General features: G+C 45.3%; 1 protein-coding gene and 1 long non-coding RNA gene across 4 annotated transcripts; one reads left to right on the plus strand and one right to left on the minus strand.

Moving 5' to 3' along the window:
• The first annotated feature begins 19 nt into the window (after positions 1-19).
• Positions 20-5,318, plus strand: LOC107132649 (uncharacterized). The gene is made up of 2 exons (XR_001500712.3): positions 20-3,934; positions 4,787-5,318. It is a non-coding gene; the product is annotated as an uncharacterized lncRNA (long non-coding RNA).
• On the minus strand, positions 1,936-22,396 carry RPS14 (ribosomal protein S14). Of its 3 annotated transcripts, NR_198875.1 has the most exons (6): positions 22,361-22,396; positions 21,400-21,550; positions 20,745-20,906; positions 19,592-19,668; positions 4,922-5,060; positions 1,936-1,947 (listed from the first exon to the last, which is right to left on the minus strand). NR_198875.1 is itself a non-coding variant. In NM_001434951.1 (5 exons), the coding sequence occupies exons 2-5, from the start codon at positions 21,546-21,548 to the stop codon at positions 18,612-18,614; spliced, it is 456 nt and encodes a 151-aa protein (NP_001421880.1). In that variant the 5' UTR covers positions 21,549-21,550; positions 22,361-22,396; the 3' UTR covers positions 18,558-18,611. The 3 variants fall into 3 exon arrangements, 2 of the variants coding, with proteins under 2 accessions (NP_001421880.1, XP_005209605.1); NM_001434951.1 differs by lacking the exons at positions 1,936-1,947; positions 4,922-5,060 and adding an exon at positions 18,558-18,679; XM_005209548.4 differs by lacking the exons at positions 1,936-1,947; positions 4,922-5,060; positions 22,361-22,396 and adding exons at positions 18,558-18,679; positions 22,158-22,224.
• Positions 22,397-22,756: the final 360 nt, after the last annotated feature.

Genomic DNA, 22,756 nt, shown 5'->3' on the forward strand with positions numbered 1-22,756 from the left:
GTTTCCATTGGCTGCACAGGGCCCGCGTCACTTGTTTCTGGGCAGACCTGTGGATTCATAAGGCTCTTTGGAGGTTTCAAGAAACGGGTAACTGTTCACTCCCTAGATAGGAAATCACTTTGAAGCAAGCAAAAAAAAAAAAGCCGAAAATTCTTTTTGTCTCCCCTCTCACCTGTAGATGAGTGGGTACATAAAGGGGCTGCCCCCCTTTTGTGAACTTAGACAAATTCCTTTCCTTCTCTCAGGGCCTCAGTTATGTCATCTCAGAGCCAGGGGAGGAAAGCTGGATTCAGTGTTCTCTCTGCTGTCTGCTAATATAAGCATTTTATGAACCCGAGTCCCTGGTTCTAAGGCTCTGGTACTAATATTTGCCAGCACTTACCCAGCCCTCCTTTGAGCCGGCACTGTGCTAATCGTTTTGCATGCTTTGTTTCATTTAATCTTTACAGTGACATTTTAAGGGCTGTTTTATTTTATTATCTCCATTTATAGATAGAGACACTGAGGTTTTGAGAGGCTACATGTTTGCCCAGAATCATGCATCCATCTCTTGATTTTAACCATTCCACCCTTCTGCTTCCTAATGCTCAAATTATGTCATTCAAATTCCTGACAGTGGAGACCTCTACAGGGAGGGAAGGAAGAGGGTCTGGGAAAGGGTACCCAGGGGAGGTTTAACTGTTGGCATGATTTTATTTCTCACTATCTGTGTCTTATAGACCATATTTGTTTTATTAATCTTTATGTCTTTTGTGTGTATGTTTAAATTTTCAGCAAATTTAAGGTCAATAAGCACAAGAAAAGATGCTCCACATCATTAGTCATTAGGGAAATGAAGATTGAGGCCACAATGGGGTACCACTTCACATCCACTATGATGGCTGTAATCAAAAGACAAATAATTACAAGTGTTGACAAGGATGTGAAGGAATTGGAACTCAGATATTGCTGGCAGGAATGTACTATGGTGCAGCCACTTTGGAAAACAATTTGGCGATTTCTCAAGAAGTTAAATATGGAGTTACATATGATCCAGTAATTCCACTCCTGGATATCTACACAAGACAGATTAAAGCATGTATCCATAGAAAAACTTATACACAAATGGTCATAGCATCATTATTCATAATAGCCCCAAAGCAAAAACAACCCAAATATTCATCAACTGATGAGTAAACAAAATGTGGTATATCCATACAATGGAACATTATTTAGCCATAAAGAAGAATTAATGTCTCAATACAAGTCTTATTTTAAAAAAAAAAAGGAATGAAGTACTGATTCATGCCACAAAATTAATTTTGAAAGCATCATGCTAAGTGAATTTGACCAAACATCTGAAGAGAGACAAAGTTTGACAAAAGTTGTTTTAGAAAATTCTGTTCTAAATCATCAAAGAGTAAGAAGTATTGATACATAAATAAAATTCGCTTATCTATTTCAAGTGAAACTGAGATTAGATGCTAAGTGTTTAAATTTGGATTGTATACACTTTAATAATGCCATTAAATTATCATGATATATATTTTAAAAAATCATGATAAGTGAAATAAGCCAGACACAAAAGGCCACATCTTGTACTATTCCATTTATATGAAGTGTCTAGTCAAGCCATAGAAACAGAAGGTAGATCAACAGTTGCCAGGGGAAAGGGGATGGGGAATGATTGCTGATGGGTATGGGATATCCTTTCAGGGTGATGAAAATATTCTGGAATTAGACAGTGATGCTGGTTGCACAACTTTGTGGATACATAGGAAGACCACTGATCTGTACCATTTTAAAAGCCTGAATATTATGGAATGTGAAATTGATAGTTCAATTTAAAAAAAGATTTCTTGGTAATGATGGTTAAAACACATTATATGTTTGCTTCCTCTTTCACTTGGCTTCTGTCACTAAAATGACAAAAAGTTTCTTTTTTTCTTTTTTTTTTTAAGTGTAGATCTGTAAGGACAGAAAGAAAAGGAGAAAACAGCAGAATTTTAGAAGCTGGAAAGCAAATGGATGAGGAGTAGTCATTAACAGACCCAAGAAAGGTTAATTCTAAACCTGCAGCTAGAAAAGCTGGGAATCCACCAGTTTATGTGGTAGAACAGGTTCAGGAATTGAGGACTAGACACACTGTCCATGGCCTGTCCCTCCCCAACTACTCCTCCCTCCCTGAAAGAGGGCTGGAAGTTTATCCCCAGGCACAGTGCAGGGCATGGGCCCAGCTCTGAAGATGAGTCCCAGCCTTCTCTCCGACCCAGTTTCCAGAATGCCAGAAGCCAGACCTTCTTTTTCTGGGCAATAAATGAGAGAATCCTTCTCTGGAGAGCTCCACAAGGAATGAACTAAAGATTCTGATACTGGGGTTCAATGATGAAATAACCCAGCCAAATAACCCTACAGGGAAGACCTCAGCCAATAAGCCCTTCACATTAGTCACAGCTTCCACTTGATTTTCTAGACAATCAAGGCTCTTGGGACATCTGAAGAAAACCTCTAACACAAAAGAGAGTGAACAAAACAAATAACCAAATCTCAAAAAGGAACCATGGAGGAAACAAATAGATATTAACAGCTTTAGGGAGATAAGGGAGATACTGCACCCATGAAATAAGAATAGGATGCTATAAAGATAAATGTACTGTTAGAACCATGATGACAACAAACATACCTTAAAGATTAAAAGTACAAGGGTAGATATTAAACAATCAGTAGGTAAAGATAGTTTTTTAATCTCCCTGAAAGTAGACCACCAAGATAAAAAGAATTTGGGAGAAAAAAGAATCAAAGACCAATCCAGGATGCCCAATAGCCAAATATCAATGTTCCAGAAATAGGGAACAGAGAAAACAAAGGTGAAAAAAAAATCAGTGGAAAAATTCGGTACAATTGTCCAGAACTCAAAGACAAATTCCCAAACTGAAAGGACCTAGTGAATACCAAAGTATGAAGATAATTTCACACCAAGGTACATCAAGTGAAGTTATAGAAAAATAAAGACAAAGAGAAAATTTCACAGAAAGAAACAAGACAGATACAAAGGACCAGGAATCAGAATGACTTTGGACTTAAGAGCAACCCTGGAAACCAGAAGATAATGGAGCAACACCTTCAAAATTCTATGAGAAAATTATTTCCATCCTAGAATATTTACTGAGCCAAATTATTAAGTAGGTATGAAGGTATCGTAAAGATATTTTCAGACATTCATTATCTCAAAATTTTTTCTTCCTCAGAAAGCTTCACGAATGTATGCTCTGCCAAAATGAAGGTCTTCACTAAAAATAAAGGAAGACTTGAAATACAGGAAGCTGAAATTCAACTCACAAAAGGGAACGGGGATTCCCCAGAACGATGGCACAGAGAAATCCCAAGAGAAAAGCAATAGATTCGTACTGGATCAGGTCCACAAGCTCTGAAAGACATTTCTTCAATAAGATAAAATTAATAGATAGCTGATAGATCTGAATATACTGAGAGATGATTTAGATCATTTTTTGAAGAGAATGAGGTTGAATTATGATAAATTTCACAGAAAATTAAGCAAATGAAAAAAAACCAAGACAAGTATTTTTTGTTGCTATTGTTTAGTTGCTAAGTTGTACCAAGACAATTATTAATTTTGGGGAAAACAAAAAACTATAGGAAATGAATAGTCATCACACCATACTACACAGCACAGCTATAAATGGCATTTACTGTCATAATATGACGAACTTTGAATACTGATCTAACTAAACATACAGTAGAGGCATTTGGGAAGGATGAGAGGATAGGAAAAGTGACTTAGAAGAGAAGGAAAGAGGACTAAATCTTGGTCTTGTGTCCACAGTGAGAAGCCAACCAGATCATGTTTAAAACTGAAAGAATCTGAAGTAACAGTACCAGAAGTTATTGAGAGACATAGAGGCTAAAAACATTCTAAAGTGGTGGGGAAAGGAAGGTAAGGAACTTCCGCTTTTTGCAGCCAGCCTTTTAGAAGGATTTGATTATTTAAATATGTGAATTTATAACTTTGATACAGAGTAAAACTCCGTTTAACATCAAAGTCAGTTGATTCTGAGTTGACTGTGATAACAAAATGGCAATCTTAAAAAACACCTTTTCCTTGCGAAGCAGCTTTCGGTCAAAGTTCAGGGTGACCCCAAAGGTCATCCTGTCCTCGCCCACAAGAGGCTGGAGATGATTCCAGCTATAAGAGTGGACAGGATGATGGTTCCCGTCTCTTCTTCTAGTAGGGTAAGAGGTCTCAGGTGTCACACAGGCCCCACTGCCCAGTGGAGGAGTCCTGTCCTACCCATTCTCTTGCTGGAGATGGAGACAGAACGACAGGAAGCAGCAAGCCTTGGTGTCTGCCACACTCTGAGAGGGACCCAGGGTTAAGGCAGGATTCAGCTCCCCCACTGTTCACATGAAGAAAGTCTGACTCGGAAAGGGGAAAGGAACAGGCCCAAGGTCACACAGACCTGGATCTGGTCTAAACAAAAGAGTTCTGAGGCTAACTTCTTGGAATAACATCCCAGTGCCAAAATGGTGGATCCCAGGGCTGAGGAAGGGAAACACAGGTGAGGTCGCAAGCATCTTTTTTTTTTTCCCTCAGAAAGCAAAGAAGTGCTCAAGGACCACTGGTGTTTGTCAGAAGGACCTTGGAGCCAACTTGAAAGAGCACCTGCCAGCCGAATATGAGACAATTCCAGCATCAATAAGAATAATTTACCTTGCTTCTTCAAAAGGAACTATATAGTTCAATCCCAGTTTATAAGGAGTTTTTCTTTCTTTCTTTTTTTCTTTACAGAAGAATGCAAGCTAACTAATGTAAAAGAGAAGACAGAATTAGAAAATCACCTGTTTGTAATCTCCAGTGTAATAGTTAACCACCAATGGATGCCAAAATCATGAGACAAAGGGCTGGGGGACACAGGATATCCACCTGCCACGGTACCTGTCCAGAGTCCTCGCTGGTTGTTTACAGGAAAAGCCGCCCTACAATGGGGCAGTCCTGCGGTTGCCACCACATGATCGGACTTTTAGCATCACCGATCGCAGAGCACTGTGACATTTTGTGTTTCCTAAAGAGGTAAGATACTCAGCATCAGTTGGGAAGTATCTTTGCTAAAAATATCATTAAACTGAACCTGCCATTAGACCTAAATTCTAATTTACCAGACACAGAAGAACAAATGAAATAAAACTATGAATAAACAGAAGAATTCAGTCACCAAAGAACAACAGTGCCCAAGGAAGAGTCAATGTCATGAAAAAAGACGCCTGTGTGGGTGTGGAGAGGGTTCTGTATTTTAAAAGATTAAAGAAACATAATAACCAAATGCAATTTGTATATTCTGACAAGATTTTGGTTGGGAAAAAAAGCTGTAAGAGATATTTTTGTGAAGCTGGGAAAATTTGAATATAGACTGAATTTTAGCTGATACTTGGGGATTATTATTGCTTTTCTTAGGTGCAATAATGCAATTTTAGTCTGCTAGAAAAAAATATTTTTAGAGGCTGAAGACTCTGAATGAAGTACTTGGAGGTGACATGAAATGTGGTTTGCAAGTTATTTTCAAAATAGCTCAGGGAAAAAGATAATAGATAAAATTAACAATAGGTGAATCTAAGTGCAATATATAAACATCTCTATGTTTGAAATTTTGAATAATAAATGGTTGGGAAAAAATTAAAAGCAATTGTGTACAAATCCAATCTCCTCCTATATAAAAACTGTGCTAGCTGCTCAGAAGACACTATATTTCCACCACTGTTCCCTTGACATATTATTACACTGACAGTGGGCTCTTCCACAGCATAAGCAAAAAATGTATGTTGTAGTCCTCCTTGAAATTTCTCAGAAATTATCCAAAGTTTTGTATTGATTAGAAAAAAATTCCAAGGACTTCCTTGGTGGTTCAGTCGTTGGGACTCTGTGCTTCCAATGCATGGGGCCTGGATTCGATCCCTGTCAGGAAATTAAATCCCACATGCCATAGCTAAAGATCCCTTGGGCTGCAAGTAAGACTTGTCTTGGCCAAATAAATATTTTTTTAAAAAATTCCAGCTCCACTACTACAGGATGTCAGGATGTGTCATTTTGAGCAAATGACTTAACTCCTCCGTGCCTCAGTTTCCTCATCTGTAAAATGGGCATACTAATAGATACTAACTTAAACCATTGGCTTTTGGGGATAATTGAATGAATTAATATACATATGCCTGATGTAGAGATTAAGTGTGCCATAAGCATTAAGTAGTTCAGTGATGAATTTTTTTCTGCAAACTTTTAAAAAATAATTTTATTTATTTTTGGTTGCAGTGGGTCTTCATTGCTGCGTGGACTTTTCTCTAATTGCAGCAAGCAGAAGTAACATTGTGGTACACTGCGGTAATTTCTCTTGTTGCAGAGTGCTGGCATTAGGGCGTCAGCAGTTGCAGCACGTGGGCTCGCAGTTGTAGCTCCTGGGCTCTTGAGCACAGAATCAGTAGTTGCGGTACATGAGCTTAGCTGCTTCACAGCATGTGGGATATCCCCATGTCTCCTGCATTGGCAGGTGGATTATTTACCCCTGAACCACCAGGGAAGCCCCTCTGCAAACTTGCTGAATCTGGGACTGTTCCCAGAGATCTGGAGCTGCACAACAAAGCCAGAGGGGCCCTTATCCCCACACCAGGATCATCCTGTGGGTCTCCTCCTATGGTGCCCCTGTTGAGCTGGTCTAGGTTGAGATGCCTGTTCTCCCTCGGTCTGGGCACTCCAGGCCCCAGAGGTGTGAGTTCCTGCCAGTTCACTTGGGTGAGCCAGGAGGTGGAATCCCTCAGGACCTCTAACCATCTTGTGTTCCTTCTTGGTCCCCAAGTCCTGGGAGAGGAAAGAGCCACCCTAGGTGGTAGGTAGGCAGTGTAGGCCCAGCCCTGTCCACCACCCCACATGGCCAGGCCATCCTTTCTGTGTTGGGGCCCCTTGGATCCTAGCACATCTTGGCCACGAACAAGAGGCCAGAAAAGGTCCTCTCTATGGGGAAGGAGCAGGCCCACGCTACAGTCCTGTACCTGTCACGCCTGGCCTGGGCAAGCCCTTTACTTTACTCCTCTCACTTGCTCATTTACACATTCAACAATTATTTATTGCCCATCTACTCCGTGCCAGGTCCTTGGGCTATGTCAATGAATGAAGCAGACAGTATCCTTGCCCTTACGGAGTTTGCATTCTAGTTGGAAACAAACAAGTAAGCGTGTTTGTTAAAGAGTAATGGCAGAGATGGGGAAACAAAAGGTATTACTACACTGCAGGATGGGGGCAAGTGGTAGTACTTTATAGGGTGTTGGGCTGGGCCTCACTGACAGGGCGAGGTTTGGGCACAGGCTTGAAGATGAGGTGGTTAACCTAGGCCATGTCTGAGGGAGGGATTCCCTGGACAGAAGGAACGGCCAGGACAAAGATCCCAGCGTGGGGATGCACCTGGCTGAGGAACAGCAAGGAGGCCAGAGCGGTTGGAGTGGAGCCACTGAGGCGGGGCATGACAGGACACGAGGTAAACGAGGTCTTGGGCCAGATCTTGTGGCCATGGTCACAACCTTGGCTTTTACTCTGAGTAAAATCAAGAGCTTTGGGAAGGCTTTGGGACTTACCTGGTGGTCTAGTGGTTAAGACTATGCTTCCACTGAAGGGAGCGTGGGTTTGATCCCTGGATGGGGAAATAAGATCCTGCATGCCAAAAAAAAGAAAAGAAAGAAAAAAGCACCATGGGAAGGCTTTGAGCAAAAGGTGTCATTATCCAAATTGCGGTTTAAAAGGGTGGTTCAGGCTGTGTTGAAAGTCAGTACAATAGGGGCAGATGGTCCCCACTACCTCTTGGGACTGCTGTGAAGGTCCAAGGAGACCAGAGTGAGGAAACATTTTGTAACAAATGGCCTTGAATCCGCCTGCAATGTGGGACACCTGGGTTTGATCCCTGGGTTGGGAAGATGCCTGGAGAACAGAATTGCTACCCACTCCAGTATGCTGGCCTGGAGAATTCCATGGACTGTATAGTCCATGGGGTCGCAAAGAGTCAGACACGACTGAGCGACTTTCACTTCACTTCTGCTCACTTCACAGTGTTTCTGGGAGAAAGAGACTAGTTGCTCTGCTCCTTCCCATTGTACTGAAGGGACAATTGAGTGAGGAGAGGATTTGATTTGCCCTAGGTCAGATGTCCTACAACCAATTTAGGATCTGGGACTCCCCGACTCTTCTCCCAGCTGCTGTCTGGCAGGTAAGTTAATAGTATGGCCCTTGGACATGTGATCTCAGCTAGTACAACTGAGCAAGACTGATCAAGCCCTCTCCTAGGATTCATTCATCCAGCAAATATGTATCAAGCACCAGTTCTGCACCACTCACCAGGACACAGGGGCATATGGAGACACCTGGCGACGAATGATCCCCAGTCTCGGTCAGAGACTGGGCTACAGTGGCTGAGGCTGGGATTAGGGGTCAGGTCACAGCTGAGGCTGGAGGCAGGGAGATCAGTCAGGAAGCTGTGGTGAAAAGTCAAGCTGGAGAGGCAGGCCTGTTGGGGGCCACGGCTGGAAGCATTGCAGGAAAGGTGAGGAAGAATAAAAATGTCAGGAGGAAAATCCACAGGACTCAGACCAAACTGAATATGGATAGAGGGGTGAGACCAAGATGTTGCTGAGCTTTTTGGCTTGGGCAGCGGAGATGATGTCTTTTCCAGAAACAAGAAGTCCTTGGCACATTTGAGGAACAGAAAGAAGTGCAGTGCGTCTGAGCCTAGTGAGTGAGGGGGAGGGTGGTTTCGGATGCTGTTGAAGGGACAGGCTGGGCTGCAGCTTAGGTATTATTCCAAGAAAATGGGAAGCTGGTGAAGAGTGTCAAGCAGGGATGGGCTGGGGCTGGTTTATGTTTTTTAATGATGTATGGCATACAGATTTCCCAGGGGCAGGAGTGGGAGTCTGGAGATCAGTTAGGGGTAAAATCGTTTAAGTGAGAGACGGTGTGGAGACAAGGAGAAGCAGATGGATTCGATAGCTGTTTTGAAAAGTAGAAATGTCAGGACTTGCTGTGGGAGTGAAGTCAAAGATGGTGTCCGGGTTTAGAGCTATACACTGGATGGTGGCATTCACTGGGATGGAGGAGACAGGAGAACTCATTCTGGGATAGAAAGACCCTAGAGTTTTGTTGTGGCTATAGCCTGTGTGACACCCATGTGGAGACATCATCGATGACTGACCGTCCCAGACTGAAACTTGGAGTGAGTATACATGTTTGTAAATGATTGGCTTGCAGACAGTTTTATACCAGGGGACAGGGCTGAGCTCTGGAGACCCTTGATGTGTAGAGATGGGATGAGGAGCAGCTCTGAACAGTGCAGAGGGGTGGTCAGGGAGCAGAAGGGAAATAGGGAGAGGGTGTGATCACAGATCCCAACAGGGGAGTGAAGGAGTGTCAGCTGTGTCAAACACTGCTGAGGGAAAGGCCCACTGGACTGGGCCACCCGGAAGGCATGGGAGATCTTGACAAAAGCAGGTCTGAGAATTGGGTTGGGAGGTGTCTGGGAGGGAAGAAGTGAAACCAGCACGGGAGGCGGAGCAGAGAGGTGAGGGTAGCCTCTGGAAGAGGATACAGGTCATGGTGTCTGAACCTGTTGTCCAGAAGGGAGCACCTCAGGAGCGGGGGGGAGGGACCGGTGATGCTGCAGAGCGGCGGCTCTGCTGGGCTCCCGCACAGCGAGTCCTTGGCGCTTCCATAGGGCCACCCTGCCCAGCAGTGTCACTCGGCTGACCAGCCTCCCCACCAGGCAGGAGTGGTCCTGGAGTGTTCCTCCTCCTAGGCACCAACTCCCTGCCGCCTCTCTTTTCCTGCTCTCCTCTCAGACCTGCCTCCTCACCCTGGCAGCTCATTTTGCAAATGCTGCCAGCATCAGTCCTGTCCACTGGGTTTGAGGGCAAAGTGAAGCTTTCTGAATTACACCAAGGCCTTGGCTCCTGACTTTCCTGCCTTGGCAGAGCTTGTCTCATCTCTGAGTATAAACTATTCTGTGTGTTTCCTCATTTTACTGTCACAATAGCCCTGTGAGTCTCAGGAAGATTAGGTGAGTTGTACAAATACTAGCTAAGTGCCAGCAAGTGGGACACCCAAGATCTGAACCCAGGTTTAAGCTATCAACAGAGACCATTCTCTTAACTACTCTGCCATGCTGCTTCCCACAGACCCCTTACTCGCTGTGACCAATCTTAGTGACGGTCGTGCCTCCTATAGCCCCTGTTCGCAAGGTAATGGATTAGAAAGACAGGATTCCTTCCCAATCTTTGTGGGCAATTGTACTACCTCCGTTACTCTCCAGACAAGCTTCACTATCAGTTCACTAGTTCTGTCCCGCTCAGGCATGATCCTTGTTTGAGCATTTCCTCACATCTCTGGTGGTCTGCTGAAATGCCTCCAGAGACAGTGGGCTCCGCACCTCCATGAGCAGCCCATTTGAGGCAGTGGATGGTGTGGCAGTGCAGTGTCGACACTAGTTGGCTGATCTCAACTCTGCTCCTACAAGCACCCTGTGCCTCAGTTTCTTCACGTGCAAAATGGTAGAACAGTAGTACCTACCTCCTAGTATGATGAGGGTTAAATAAGGTGCTACGTCTAAGTTGCTTAGTAAGTGCTTAATAAATCTAGCTACTGACACTGTCATTGTTATTTTTCCTGAGGCAGAGTTACAACTTGCTCCCTATAACTTCCACACTTTGGGCCTAGCCCCGTCCCTTGAAATTCTACCCTCTCCCACACTCCCTGCAGCTTATTCCTGCATTTCTCAGTCTTCACTTTCTCCTGATACCAGATTTTTTTTTTTTTTTGGCAAGCTCAGTTATTCATTACACTGACATGATCTTCCTAAGATCATGATTTCCTCTTGACAGAGTCACTGGCTGTTAGCTGGGCAAGCTCAACGTTGCCAAACACATAACTCAGGGTGGGAGAACGGTAGCTTCAAGGCCTCTCATCTACTGCCCTCACAGGCCTTCTTATTGGCTCCCAGGCTTTTGCATTCCCTAGATTTGGAATCCCAGTCAGTGGGTCCCATCGACTGCATATCCTAAACATCTCCTACCAGGAGGATTATGTCAAGATAAAGAGCCACACTCTGGCACCAGACAGAGCCAAGTTCAAATCCAGACTCTTCTGCTGACCTACTCTGTGATCTTGGCCAAAAAGCCTCCCTGAACTTCAGTTTCATTATCTACAAAATTAGACTGATAGTAATCTTGCCTATTTCATAGGGTGTTATGAGGACTGAGAAATGTATATAAGACAGTATAGTGCATACCTCAATAAATATTTGTCATTAATATCCTAGGACTATACTGTCTACCAGGGCAGCCACTAGCCACATGTCGCAGGTGAAGCCTTGAAACATGGCTAGTCTGAATTGAGACAAATACACACTGGATTTCAAGGTGTAGCTCAGAAAGAAAATATAAACTATCTTGGTAATAACTTTCCATATTGATTATACATTGATATAATCACTGGATATATTGGGTTAAGTAAAATATATTATAATTAATGTCACTTTTTATATTTATTAATAAGCTACTAGGAAATTTGAAATTATGTGGCTAAGTTTTGTGGCTTGCATATTTCTTCTGGACAGTGATAGTATAGTGGGGGTTTGCAGCAGTCGGCGGGGCGGGGGGGGTTGTTAGTGATGGAATTCCGGTTTGAGGGTATTTCTCAGTGTGGGAGAAGAGAAACAGTATATTTGGTTTGGGGGCATTTGACTTCCAGTGGCTGCACCTGTCTCTTATAGATGGTATTTGAGCTGCAAGGGTTCTTTAGATATTACAGAGATCTAATCTTCTATCTGTGAAGATGGGGAAACCAAAGACCATGAGAAAGGGGAAACATCTAGGGCCACAGAAGTTAAGGGCGGCAGAACCCAGACCCCGCCATGCCGTCTGTATGCTGCTGCCACCTGGTGGCCACCAGTACACGGTGGCTGAGAACTCGACAGACGCCGGGCTCCTTCAGGAGCGGCCCCCTGCTGCCTTCTACTTCCCAATCTCATGCAAGGACAGGGAGGGTCCTCCTCTTCCTAATCCTCAACCAGACTGTACTGAGCTGGAGCCCACCAAGGGTGTGCCAGCACAGTGATTGAGGAGGGCACACTCTGTGGTTTCAGACAAGCATAGGTTCGAATCTCTGCTCTGACCCTTTCTAGCTATGTGCCCCTGGACAACTCAATTTCTCTGACACTCAGGTTGTCTGTAGGTCAAATGTGGATAAGAGTACTTGCCTTAAATCTATTTGAATGCGATATCTGCAAAATGAGTCCACAAACATGTAGAAAACACCACAACTTAACGTAGAGCTCCTGGTGCTGGGATACAGCAGTGACCTAAACAGACACGTCCACTGGTTCTCCAAGCGTGGTCTCCAGACCACTGATGTCAGCACTGCTTGGGGACTTGTTAGAAATACATGTCCTCAGGCCTCCATCCCAGATCTACTGAATGTGATGCACACTCAAGGTTGAGAACCACAGGACTCAAGAGTCACAGACTCCACACTAGGGTTTAGTTCAGTTCAGTTCAGTTGCTCAGTTGTGTCCGACTCTGCGACCCCATGAATCGAAGCACGCCAGGCCTCCCTGTCCATCACCAACTCCCGGAATTCACTCAGACTCATGTCTATCGAGTCAGTGATGCCATCCAGCCATCTCATCCTCTGTCGTCCCCTTCTCCTCCTGCCCCCAATCCCTCCCAGCATCAGAGTCTTTTCCAACTCTTCGCATGAGGTGGCCAAAGTACTGGAGTTTCAGCTTCAACATCAGTCCTTCCAAAGAAATCCCAGGGTTGATTTCCTTCAGAATGGACTGGTTGGATCTCCTTGCAGTCCAAGGGACTCTCAAGAGTCTTCTCCAACACCACAGTTCAAAAGCATCAATTCTTCGGCACTCAGACTTCTTCACAGTCCAACTCTCACATCCATACATGACCACAGGAAAAACCATCGCCTTGACTAGACGGACCTTTATTGGCAAAGTAATGTCTCTGCTTTTGAATATGCTATCTAGGTTGGTCATAACTTTCCTTCCAAGGAGTAAGCGTCTTTTAATTTCATGGCTGCAGTCATCATCTGTAGTGATGTTGGAGCCCAGAAAAATAAAGTCTGACAGTTTCCACTGTTTCCCCATCTATTTCCCAAGAAGTGATGGGACCGGATGCCATGATCTTCATTTTCTGAATGTTGAGCTTTAAGCCAACTTTTTCACTCGGGTTAAGTGCTATGCATGTGGTAGGTAAACAGCTTGAGAATGATGACTAGAGGTGGGGCAGGGGAAGAAACATTAATTGATCTGTGATGATCAAGGAAGGTCTGTTTGATCAGGTGACAAGTTCCGGCAAAGATCTGAAAGCAAGTATCTAGACATTATTTAAGAATTTTCTTATAAGTCCTGGGGCTGTAATATATAGCCTGGTGACTATAGTTAGGAAAAGTGATCTCTATTCTGATCAACCATGCATCCAGCTAAACACTGAGGCTGCTACTATTCATAACAGAAGATGAAGGAGCACTAGGAAACAACTGTCTCTGCCACACTGATTCTGATTCGCTAGCCTGTGGGGGCCTGGCTTACGCTTGTATGCCTCCAATGATTAGGAAGGAGTTTTATTTCCTCTTAGCGGCTCTCTTTTAGAAAACTCTCCTTTATCTGATGCTTAAATCTCTCTACAACTCCTACCTACCCACTGGCCAAGTTCCACCACCTTAGGACTACATGCACCAAGACAGAACTTAACTTATTTGAAGTTCCTTATACATCTTCTCTTTGGACCACTTAAGGTCAGCAATGCTCCCCCTGAGGCCATGTTTTGCGAAAGGTTTCCCAGATCTTTCATCAAGAGACTGAGAATTGCCTTGATAGTATTCCCCTGGGCAAAAGGGAGCCATGACACCATCACCCAGGTCAATGGAGTTAACTGGAAGAAAAAAACAACTGTCAAGACCTCAATTGTAGGTGGCTTTCCTGGTGGCTCAGACAGTAAAGAATATGCCTGCCATGTGGGAGACCTGGGTTTGATCCCTGGGTCGGGAAGATCCCCTGGAGAAGGGAATGGCAACCCACTCCAGTATCTTGCCTGGAGAATCCCATGGACAGAGGAGGCTGGCAGGTGGTGCCACGAGAGTTGGACATGACAGTGACTAACACTTTCACTTTCTCCAAAGAGGACTTGCTCTTCTACAAAGAGCCCAGAGACACTCCCACCTGTGACCACATTAGCTCTGAAATGAGGGTTTCTGGGTTAATATGAAAGTTAAGTTCAGTTCCCTCACCTTGGGGCTGTGGTTGGGGCTGAGAGCAGAGCCCTTAGGGGATTAAACTTACTTAACCTCCCGGCACTAACTCCAGTATTTGCCCCAAGGGTTACCCCAGCTTTCTTTCCTATAGCTCTCAGCTCCCTAAAGCATTTTATCTTGATGTCCTTTTCTTTCCCATTTCTTCAATGCTCCTGGGAATTTCCTTAACTTTCTTAGAACCCAAGAATGCATGTTTGTTGCAACGTATCTAGAATCTATTAGAAAAGTCCTTCAACTGACTAAACTACAGAAGGTGAAGGCAGTTCTTTCAATGATTCATCGAACAAGTCTTTATAGAGCCCCTATTTTTGCAGACTGGGAGCTGGGCTGGCAGACACTGTACAAGACATTCTCTGCCCTCAGAGCTAGCAGATTAGCAGGGCAATATGCTATTAGGATACAGGGAGACTAGTGGTACCACGAGGGGAGTAAGAGTGATGGGGGAAGTGAGTGGAGAAGCACCTTGAGGGACATCCCAGAAGATAACTTTGAGAGAGTGATGAAAAACTGATTCCAACAGGTAAGTGGTAGGTAGTGAGGCCAAGGGGAGAGAAGATACTGAAGGAGTCAGACTGAAGGCATGGAGAATTGGCAAAGTGAAAGGAACTGGATTTGGTTTGGACAGAGAGGGTGAAGGGTATGGCAGGGTTAGACAAAATACTGGAGATTCATGGAGACTGGATTCTAGACTGAAGATAAGAGTGAGGCATGGATAAAATAGCAGGGGTATGTGTGACAGGATCCAATTAATTTTAGATCACACAGTTGTAGTGTGGCCTAGGCATAGGCATGGGCCAGAGGGAAGACAGGGCTTCCTTGGTGGCTCAGTGGTAAGGAATCCATCTGCCAACGCAGGAGATGTGGGTTTGATCCCTGAGTCGAGAAGAGGCCCTAGAGAAGGAAATGGCAGCCCACTCCAGTATTCCTGCCTGGGAAATTCCATGGACAGAGGAGCCTGGCAGGCCCTGGTCTATGGGGTCACAAAGAGTTGGACATGACTTCAGTTCAGTTCAGTCGCTCAGTCATGTCCAACTCTTTGTGACCCCATGAACCACAGCATGCCAGGCCCCCCTGTCCATCACCAACTCCCGGAGTTTACCCAAACTCATGTCCATTGAGTCAGTAATGCCATCCAACCATCTCATCCTGTCATCCCCTTCTCCTCCTGCCCTCAATCTTTCCCAGCATCAGGGTCTTTTCAAATGAATCAGCTCTTTGCATCAGGTGGCCAAAGTATTGGAGTTGCAGCTTCAACATCAGTCCTTCCAATGAACACTCAGGACTGATCTCCTTTAGGATGGACTGGTTGGATCTCCTTGCAGTCCAAGGGACTCTCAAGAGTCTTCTCCAGCACCACAATTCAAAAGCATCAATTCTTCAGTGTTCAGCTTTCTTTATAGTCCAACTCTCACATCCATACATGACTACTGGAAAAACCATAGCCTTGACTAGATGGACCTTTGTTGACAAAGTAATGTCTCTGCTTGACTTACGACCAAAGAACAGAGGGAAGACAGGAAGACCTGTTAGGAGAAAGACTGTTGCAGGAGCTCAGGTATGAGAAAGGAGTGAGAAGTAGGGACCATCTCTATGGCCCTGACTGAGGCTGCACTTACAGTCAGTGGCTGGGCTTCCATGGTCTGCAGTCTCAGGTGGGCAACAGGCCAAGTCCTGCCCTGTCCACCTCAGTGGCCAATAGGCCACTTACATTCCAACCTGGACTGCACCAACTAGCTCTTTGCAACTTGCAAACAAAACCTAGAAATGAACTGCTTTCAAAAATTCCTGATTACATCCCTGGTTACCAGGAAACAGCAGGACAAGTTGCAAAGTCCCATCACAGGAAATAAAAAGAACGCTTCAGTGAGCGCCAGCATCTTCCCACCAGGATTCCAGCCAGCTGTCATTCATGATGCCTGGCAGAACTGAACAGGCATTAAGAATAGGAGCAGTTTCTTCAGTGCCAGATTAAACGCTTTAATCTTTCTTGTGATGCACTATGAGGCTGCCATTATCATAGGAATTTTCACTAAAGGGCTGAGAGGTTAAATAACTTGCCCAAGGTTGAGTCCAAATCTGGGGAACTGGGATTTCCACCCTGGAATACCTGCCTCTTGCAGGTCTGTGTACCATGCCCTGCCTTCGAAACCAGAAACAGTAGAAAAGCACCCTCATTTCCCCCCATCCCTGCAATGTTTTAGGGATACTTTTAGATTTACCAAAAAGTTGCAAGATATGACCTTTCTGTATATCACTCATTTGGTTTCCAACTCTGATGCTGGGAGGGATTGGGGGCAGGAGGAGAAGGGGATGACAGAGGATGAGATGGCTGGATGGCATCACTGACTCGATGGACGTGAATCTTAGTCAACTCCGGGAGTTGGTGATGGACAGGGAGGCCTGGCATGCTGCGATTCATGGGGTCGCAAAGAGTCCGACACGACTGAGCAACTGAACTGACTGAACTGAATGCTAGTATCTTACATTTTTAACAATTCACTTGTCAAAACTAAGGAGCACAGGTACATTACTACTAATTGGACTGCAGATTCAGATTTTTTTTTTGGCCACACTGGCCTTCACTGTGGTGTCCGGCTCTTCATTGCAGGGTGTTTGGCCTTCCTGTTGCAGAGCATGGGCTCTAGAGCACATGGGGTTTGTTGCCCTGCAGCATGCAGGATCTTAGTTCTCTGAACCAGGATCAAACCTGCCTCCCCTGCATCAGAAGGCAGATTCTTAAGCACTGGACAAGGGAAGTCCCCAGGTTAATATTTTATTAGTTTTTACACTAATGCCCTTTCAGGTCCAGGATCCAATGCCTTATTCCACCTCCTTCAGCTCTTCTGGTCTTGAGTCCTGGTTTAACTTTTGACAATTTAAATGTTGATATGTTGTAGAATGCCCTCTAACTAGATTATGGGTTTTCAGAAATTTAAACTTCAGTTGAAGTATTCATCATCTTGTCAAGTCAGAGTACTAGAAACATGATTTATCCAAGTGTTCAGCAACCCTTAATAGTTCATCTCTCCAAAGCTAACATCTTCCATGTTCCACTCTTTGGAAAGTGAGTCACTAAGCCTAGCCCACAGGTAAGTTCAATTCCTGGAAGGGGGAGCAACTATTTTTAGTTTTTGTAAGATTTATGCCTTCATCTTAAAATCACCTGAATCAGCATGGACTCATTTATACTTTGTGTTGTAATTAGTCATTTTAAAGATGATGAACAGACTCTTTTATGGCTAATCCATCACACACAGTAAGTTGGTAGGAGCCATGGCAAGACTCACCTCTTCAGGGCTCTTCCAAGTGGGATGGGAGTTGTGAACAGATGTATACCTGGGAAATGGATGCTAAACAGCAATAAAAAGGAATGAAGTACTGAAACACGTCTGCTGGGATGAACCCTCAAAGTGTTACGTCATTGTCTTGCCTCCGAGTAGAAGTCACCATCCCAGGGCCCTGGGCTAATCCTCTGCAGAACACTCAGGACCATCTGGTGCCACTGGGTCCTTGGAGTTGGATGCAGGCTTCCGGAAAGCACAAACTTTTTTATCACTGATGAAAATAGGGCTTGGTGTGTATTTGTGGGTGACTGAATCTTTATGTACTTTATGTACTGATGTGGAACAGCCTCCTAGATCTGCCAAGTGAGAAAAAGAAAGATACAAGACAGTGCACTCCCTTTCTTGCACAGAAGGTGTGGGGGGTGAGTACCCACCCACACGTGTTTATATATGGCTGTCTGGAAGGCTCTTCTGCTCAGGCTACACTGGGCTCAACAGTTTCCACTCCACTCCCGCTCTTTAAGAATTGGTCCATTTTTGGAATCAACATCTCCACTTTCAAAACAAGGTCTCCAAGGCCTTGGTCTCTTTAGATGACTGAGGCAACTAATGTCACAAACAGTAGTGTTGAGAAGACCCAACTGTAGCACCAGAATTTCACCTCTCCTTCCGCTCCTCCTCTCAGGAAACCAGTTCACAGAACACAGGCTCACCCTGTCCCAGGGCAGGGGCTGGATCAACACTTCATGTTCCTCTTTGACAGGTTATATACATTCTCTGAAGCAATGTATCTATTAAATGGCTGCTGGTTTATCAATGCACCCGTGACCTCAAGACAGCCCCATACCCTGGTTAAACACAGACAGGAAAAAGGAATCAAGTACCCCCGAGCAATGGCCCCTACATAAAGGAGAGATGACTGGAGTCAAAAACAGCTTACATCAAAGCAATTTATTAACAGAAAGCAATAATTTGAGAAGTCCTGTTCACAGACGGCGACCACGGCGACCCCCCTTCCTGCGGGTGCTGTCGGAGGGGATGGGGGTGACATCCTCTGTAGGGAGAAGAGAAAACATCATTGTCTGGAGCTGGATGGGAAGGGGCGCAGGCTGCCCGAGGCCAGTGGTCAAACAGATCAGCAGTGGATCCTACTGCTTCCCAAGTTAAGTCCTCAGTATGTAGCAGATGGGTCCAGCTGACCCACGAGCTGCCTCCTCAAAACTTCTCATGTAGTTTGAACTCAAATTCCATGAAGGGGAAACTGAAGCTCAGACAGAGTAGGCAACTTGAATAGGATGTCAGAGGGAGGTGACAAATCCAGGTTTCTGATACCTAGCCCACTGACTCTAGTGGAAAAATCCTCTCAAACTGAAGAACAGCTCCTTTTTAATAGGTAAAAGAAGATTGAAAATGTTTTGAAAAAAATCTTGAGAGAGAGATGGACCATCAGGTCGAGGGATCAGTACACGCTATCACAGAAACAGCGGGGAAGGGCTAACATCTTTCTAAGAGCTATAAACGGCCAGACACGAGGGTATAAACGCTATGCAAGTATAGAGAACTGCTGTGATTCTTAACCATGGGAGCCACTGCCCCCTCCATATATTTTTGTCACAATGACTAGCCCGCTCTACTAATACACAGTAGTCAGCCCCCCAAAATATTGAACACAACTCCCTTGAAAACAATAGAAAGGACAATTTATCTCCCATTAGTTCCACCAGCCACTATCAGGCACAGAAGTACAGAAATGAGACAGTGCTGTTCCAATGCAGGACATTCAGGTCAAGGTGGCATGAGTGTTCACGTAGAGAGTTTATGTCACTCGGTACCTCTTGCACACCCCATTAACAAATCTAACTGCCAAAAGTTAGCAGACCAGGGCCTATGTCCACTGCACAGACCGCATGCTTTCTGGGGTCACACCTGAAACAAAACCAAGCATCAGCCAAAGAGGGGTACTCACCAATCCGCCCAATCTTCATCCCTGAGCGGGCGAGGGCTCTGAGCGCTGACTGGGCCCCTGGTCCAGGAGTCTTGGTCCTAGAAAACGAATATCGAAATTAAGAAAAGCTTTTGGCCAAGTCATTATTTGTTGCATACCTCCCCCACACCATGGGCCATAGTTTGTATTTTGCTCTGCCTGCAGCCTGTTTAAGGAAGTGCCCTCTTTTAAAAATATTTATTTGCAATGGAAGGATAACTGCTTTACAGTATTCTGCCAAACATAAGTGCTCCCTTTCGTCACATGCTGTGATTCTAAGTCTTTTTGGTGATCTGTCCTTTCCCACCCTCCCAAGATCAGTGGATCACTTAACAACTTCCTATCTGGTCTCACACAGCGGCCATCTTTAACAAACCAACCAACCTCAAACTCAAATCATTACTATTAAAAAGTTTTCATGCCCAGAGATGTCCCAAGCTCATTTCCACTCCAAGACCTTTTCCTTCCAGTTGTCCCTGGCTGTAATACTCTCCTCTGTTCTCCCTTCACTGGACCAATTCCTAATATCACATTAGGTCTTCATTTAAATTCTATTATCAACCCAGCCCTGACACATTTCTGCTTCCCAACATTTGCTGCAAAAAGGAACCATACGCTCCCCTGCTCTATATTGTTTAAAGCCTAACTCTGCCAGACTGAGAGCCACAGAGGATGGAAACAATAACTGTTTTCCCTATCACTCTCTTCTAGTACTTGTAACATAGCACTTCATATGCTGTGTATGCTCAATTAACACAGTAAGTTGGGGCAGGGTGAGTGCAGAAACCAATTACAGGCACAGCTCATTTAATTGTGCTTCACAAATCATGCCCTTTTTAAAAAGTCCCAGTTACATTTTTTTTAAAGCAATAAAGTATTTTAAAATTAAGGTATGCTGCATTTTTTTAAAAAGACAGGATGCTACTGCACACACAATAGGCTACAATATAGTGTAAACCTAACTCTTATACACACTGAGAAAACAGTGTTGCTCATTCTTACTGAGATACTGTTTTTATTGCAGTGGTGTCTGGAACCAAACCCACAGTATCTCTGAGGTATGCCCATATTAATTACATAGGTACCTATGATGCCTTGCCCAAGCTCAGTGGCCTCACTATCCTCCCAGCCTTACCTATTTCCTCCTGTGGCCCGGAGTTTGATGTGGAGGGCAGTGATGCCCAGCTCCTTGCATCTCTGGGCTACATCCTGGGCAGCCAACATGGCAGCATATGGAGAGGACTCATCTCGGTCAGCCTTCACCTTCATCCCACCAGTTACACGGCAGATGGTTTCCCTGGGAACAAAGCACAGGATCCTTTCTTTCTTACCCATCAAGGATTCAGAGTGCATATCACACCCTAAAGATACAGAGCACTACTGCCCAGGAAGGGCCGAGGATGAAGGTCAATCTGAACAAGCATCCTGATCCCACAAGACCGCCCTAGGTTCTGCAGTGATGGTGTTCACAGATCCCAGCTTAACACTGCATCAACACTTTACTCTTGGCTTTAATCTTATTACTCGAGTAATAGGAGTAATTCCTCCTCATTTTACATAAGAAGTCCACAGACTGTAAAGGCAAAAAATGTAGCTCCTTTTCTCTTAGAACCCCAGCACCTAGATTACAGTATCTGTGCACTAATCAACCAAGCACATATCCTTATCTGAACATCTTTAATAAAAATTATTTCCAGAGATCCCCTTAAAGTGCTACTCAGTTCCCTGGTCATTTCTAACCCCAGCCCTTGCTATCTGGGTCCTGTGCCTCCCCACGGGGGTTAACTCACTTGCCAGAAAGATCGGTGACGTGCACAAAAGTGTCATTGAAGGACGCAAAGATGTGGCAGACACCAAATACATTTTCTCCTTCAGCCACCTGAGGGCCGAGGCTGATGACCTGTTCTTCCTTCTTTTCCTTCCCCTTGCGAGGTGCCATTTCTTAAGGAGAAGAAAAAAAATTCCAACCTTAACAACAAAACCCCAGGTGTTTACAACTCTGGGAATACTTCTTCCCCGAGAAAGGTGAGCAGGACACTGAAGAGCTCTGGCTCTCCCACTCCAGGCCGCCAGGAGCAGGAATCAGGGCTCCCAGGTGACTCCCAACCCACCCTGCCAAGAGCAGAGTGCTCCTCATCTCTGGCTTCAGGGCACAGGCGCGTGATAGGTGTTCAGCAAACAACGATGTGCAATCCCTAGCCTCATTTACTGGCTCTGAGAGACCTGCACAAAAATTGCAATGTGCCCGACTCAGCAGTCACTCTGACTTAGGAAGCACCTAACGAAAGGCCGTTTCCTCTGTATTCCCTTCTTGAATCCTCACTACATCCCCACGGGATTCATGAGACGATTATTTCTACTTTCCAGATTCGACAACTTCAGAGATCAGAGGCCCGGGATGAGACTGCCCAGGAAATAACAGGTTAAGGTGGGAACTCACATCAGACCAACTTATTACCCGACCCTTCCAAACTACGGTGTGCTGCCGGTTAAGGTAGTTGTGGTCGTGGCGCGGGGCCTACGCCTTCAAGGCTAGATCCGAACTCACCCACACTTAACAGGTTTTTTCCTAAACCAACACCGCCGCCTCCCGAGACAGGGCGCGAAACAGAGTCTGGGTCAGCCCGCCGTGCTCCTCTCGCCCGGCACTAGGTTTGTCTCCCGCAGAAAGACCTCAGCCCCAAGCCCTCGGCCCCGATGAGCCCCCGGGCCGCAGGATGCCAGCCGATTTTCCTTGTCCAGGGATCCTACCTGCGCGTCTTCTCCAGACTCCGCCACCGGAAAGAGAGGGTGGAAGGGGGCGGGGCGACGGGTCACGCTCTTGTCCCGGAAGTGCACGTCTGAGGTCACGGGGCGAGGACAGCTCCCGGAAGACGCCGATTTTAGCGTTTCCAAGGACATTAAAACGCCTGGAGAACACGGCTTACTGAAGGGAGCGCCTGAGGAGGTAAGGGCCTGGGTATCTTGACGAGCGGCCTGCTTCTAAGACTGAAGGAAGCAGCCACACGCCGTGGGTGTGGAAGGCCTGTGTTCTAAGATGGCGGTGACCGCGGCTAGACCAACTTCCACCACGCTGACCCCGGAGCCTGCTTAGCCTGAGGGCGGCAGCTCCCCTCGCGGTGCGGAGGTAAATGACAATTTGTCATT

The sequence above is a fragment of the Bos taurus genome, chromosome 7 (assembly GCF_002263795.3).
Source record: "Bos taurus isolate L1 Dominette 01449 registration number 42190680 breed Hereford chromosome 7, ARS-UCD2.0, whole genome shotgun sequence".
Taxonomy (NCBI): domain Eukaryota; kingdom Metazoa; phylum Chordata; class Mammalia; order Artiodactyla; family Bovidae; genus Bos; species Bos taurus.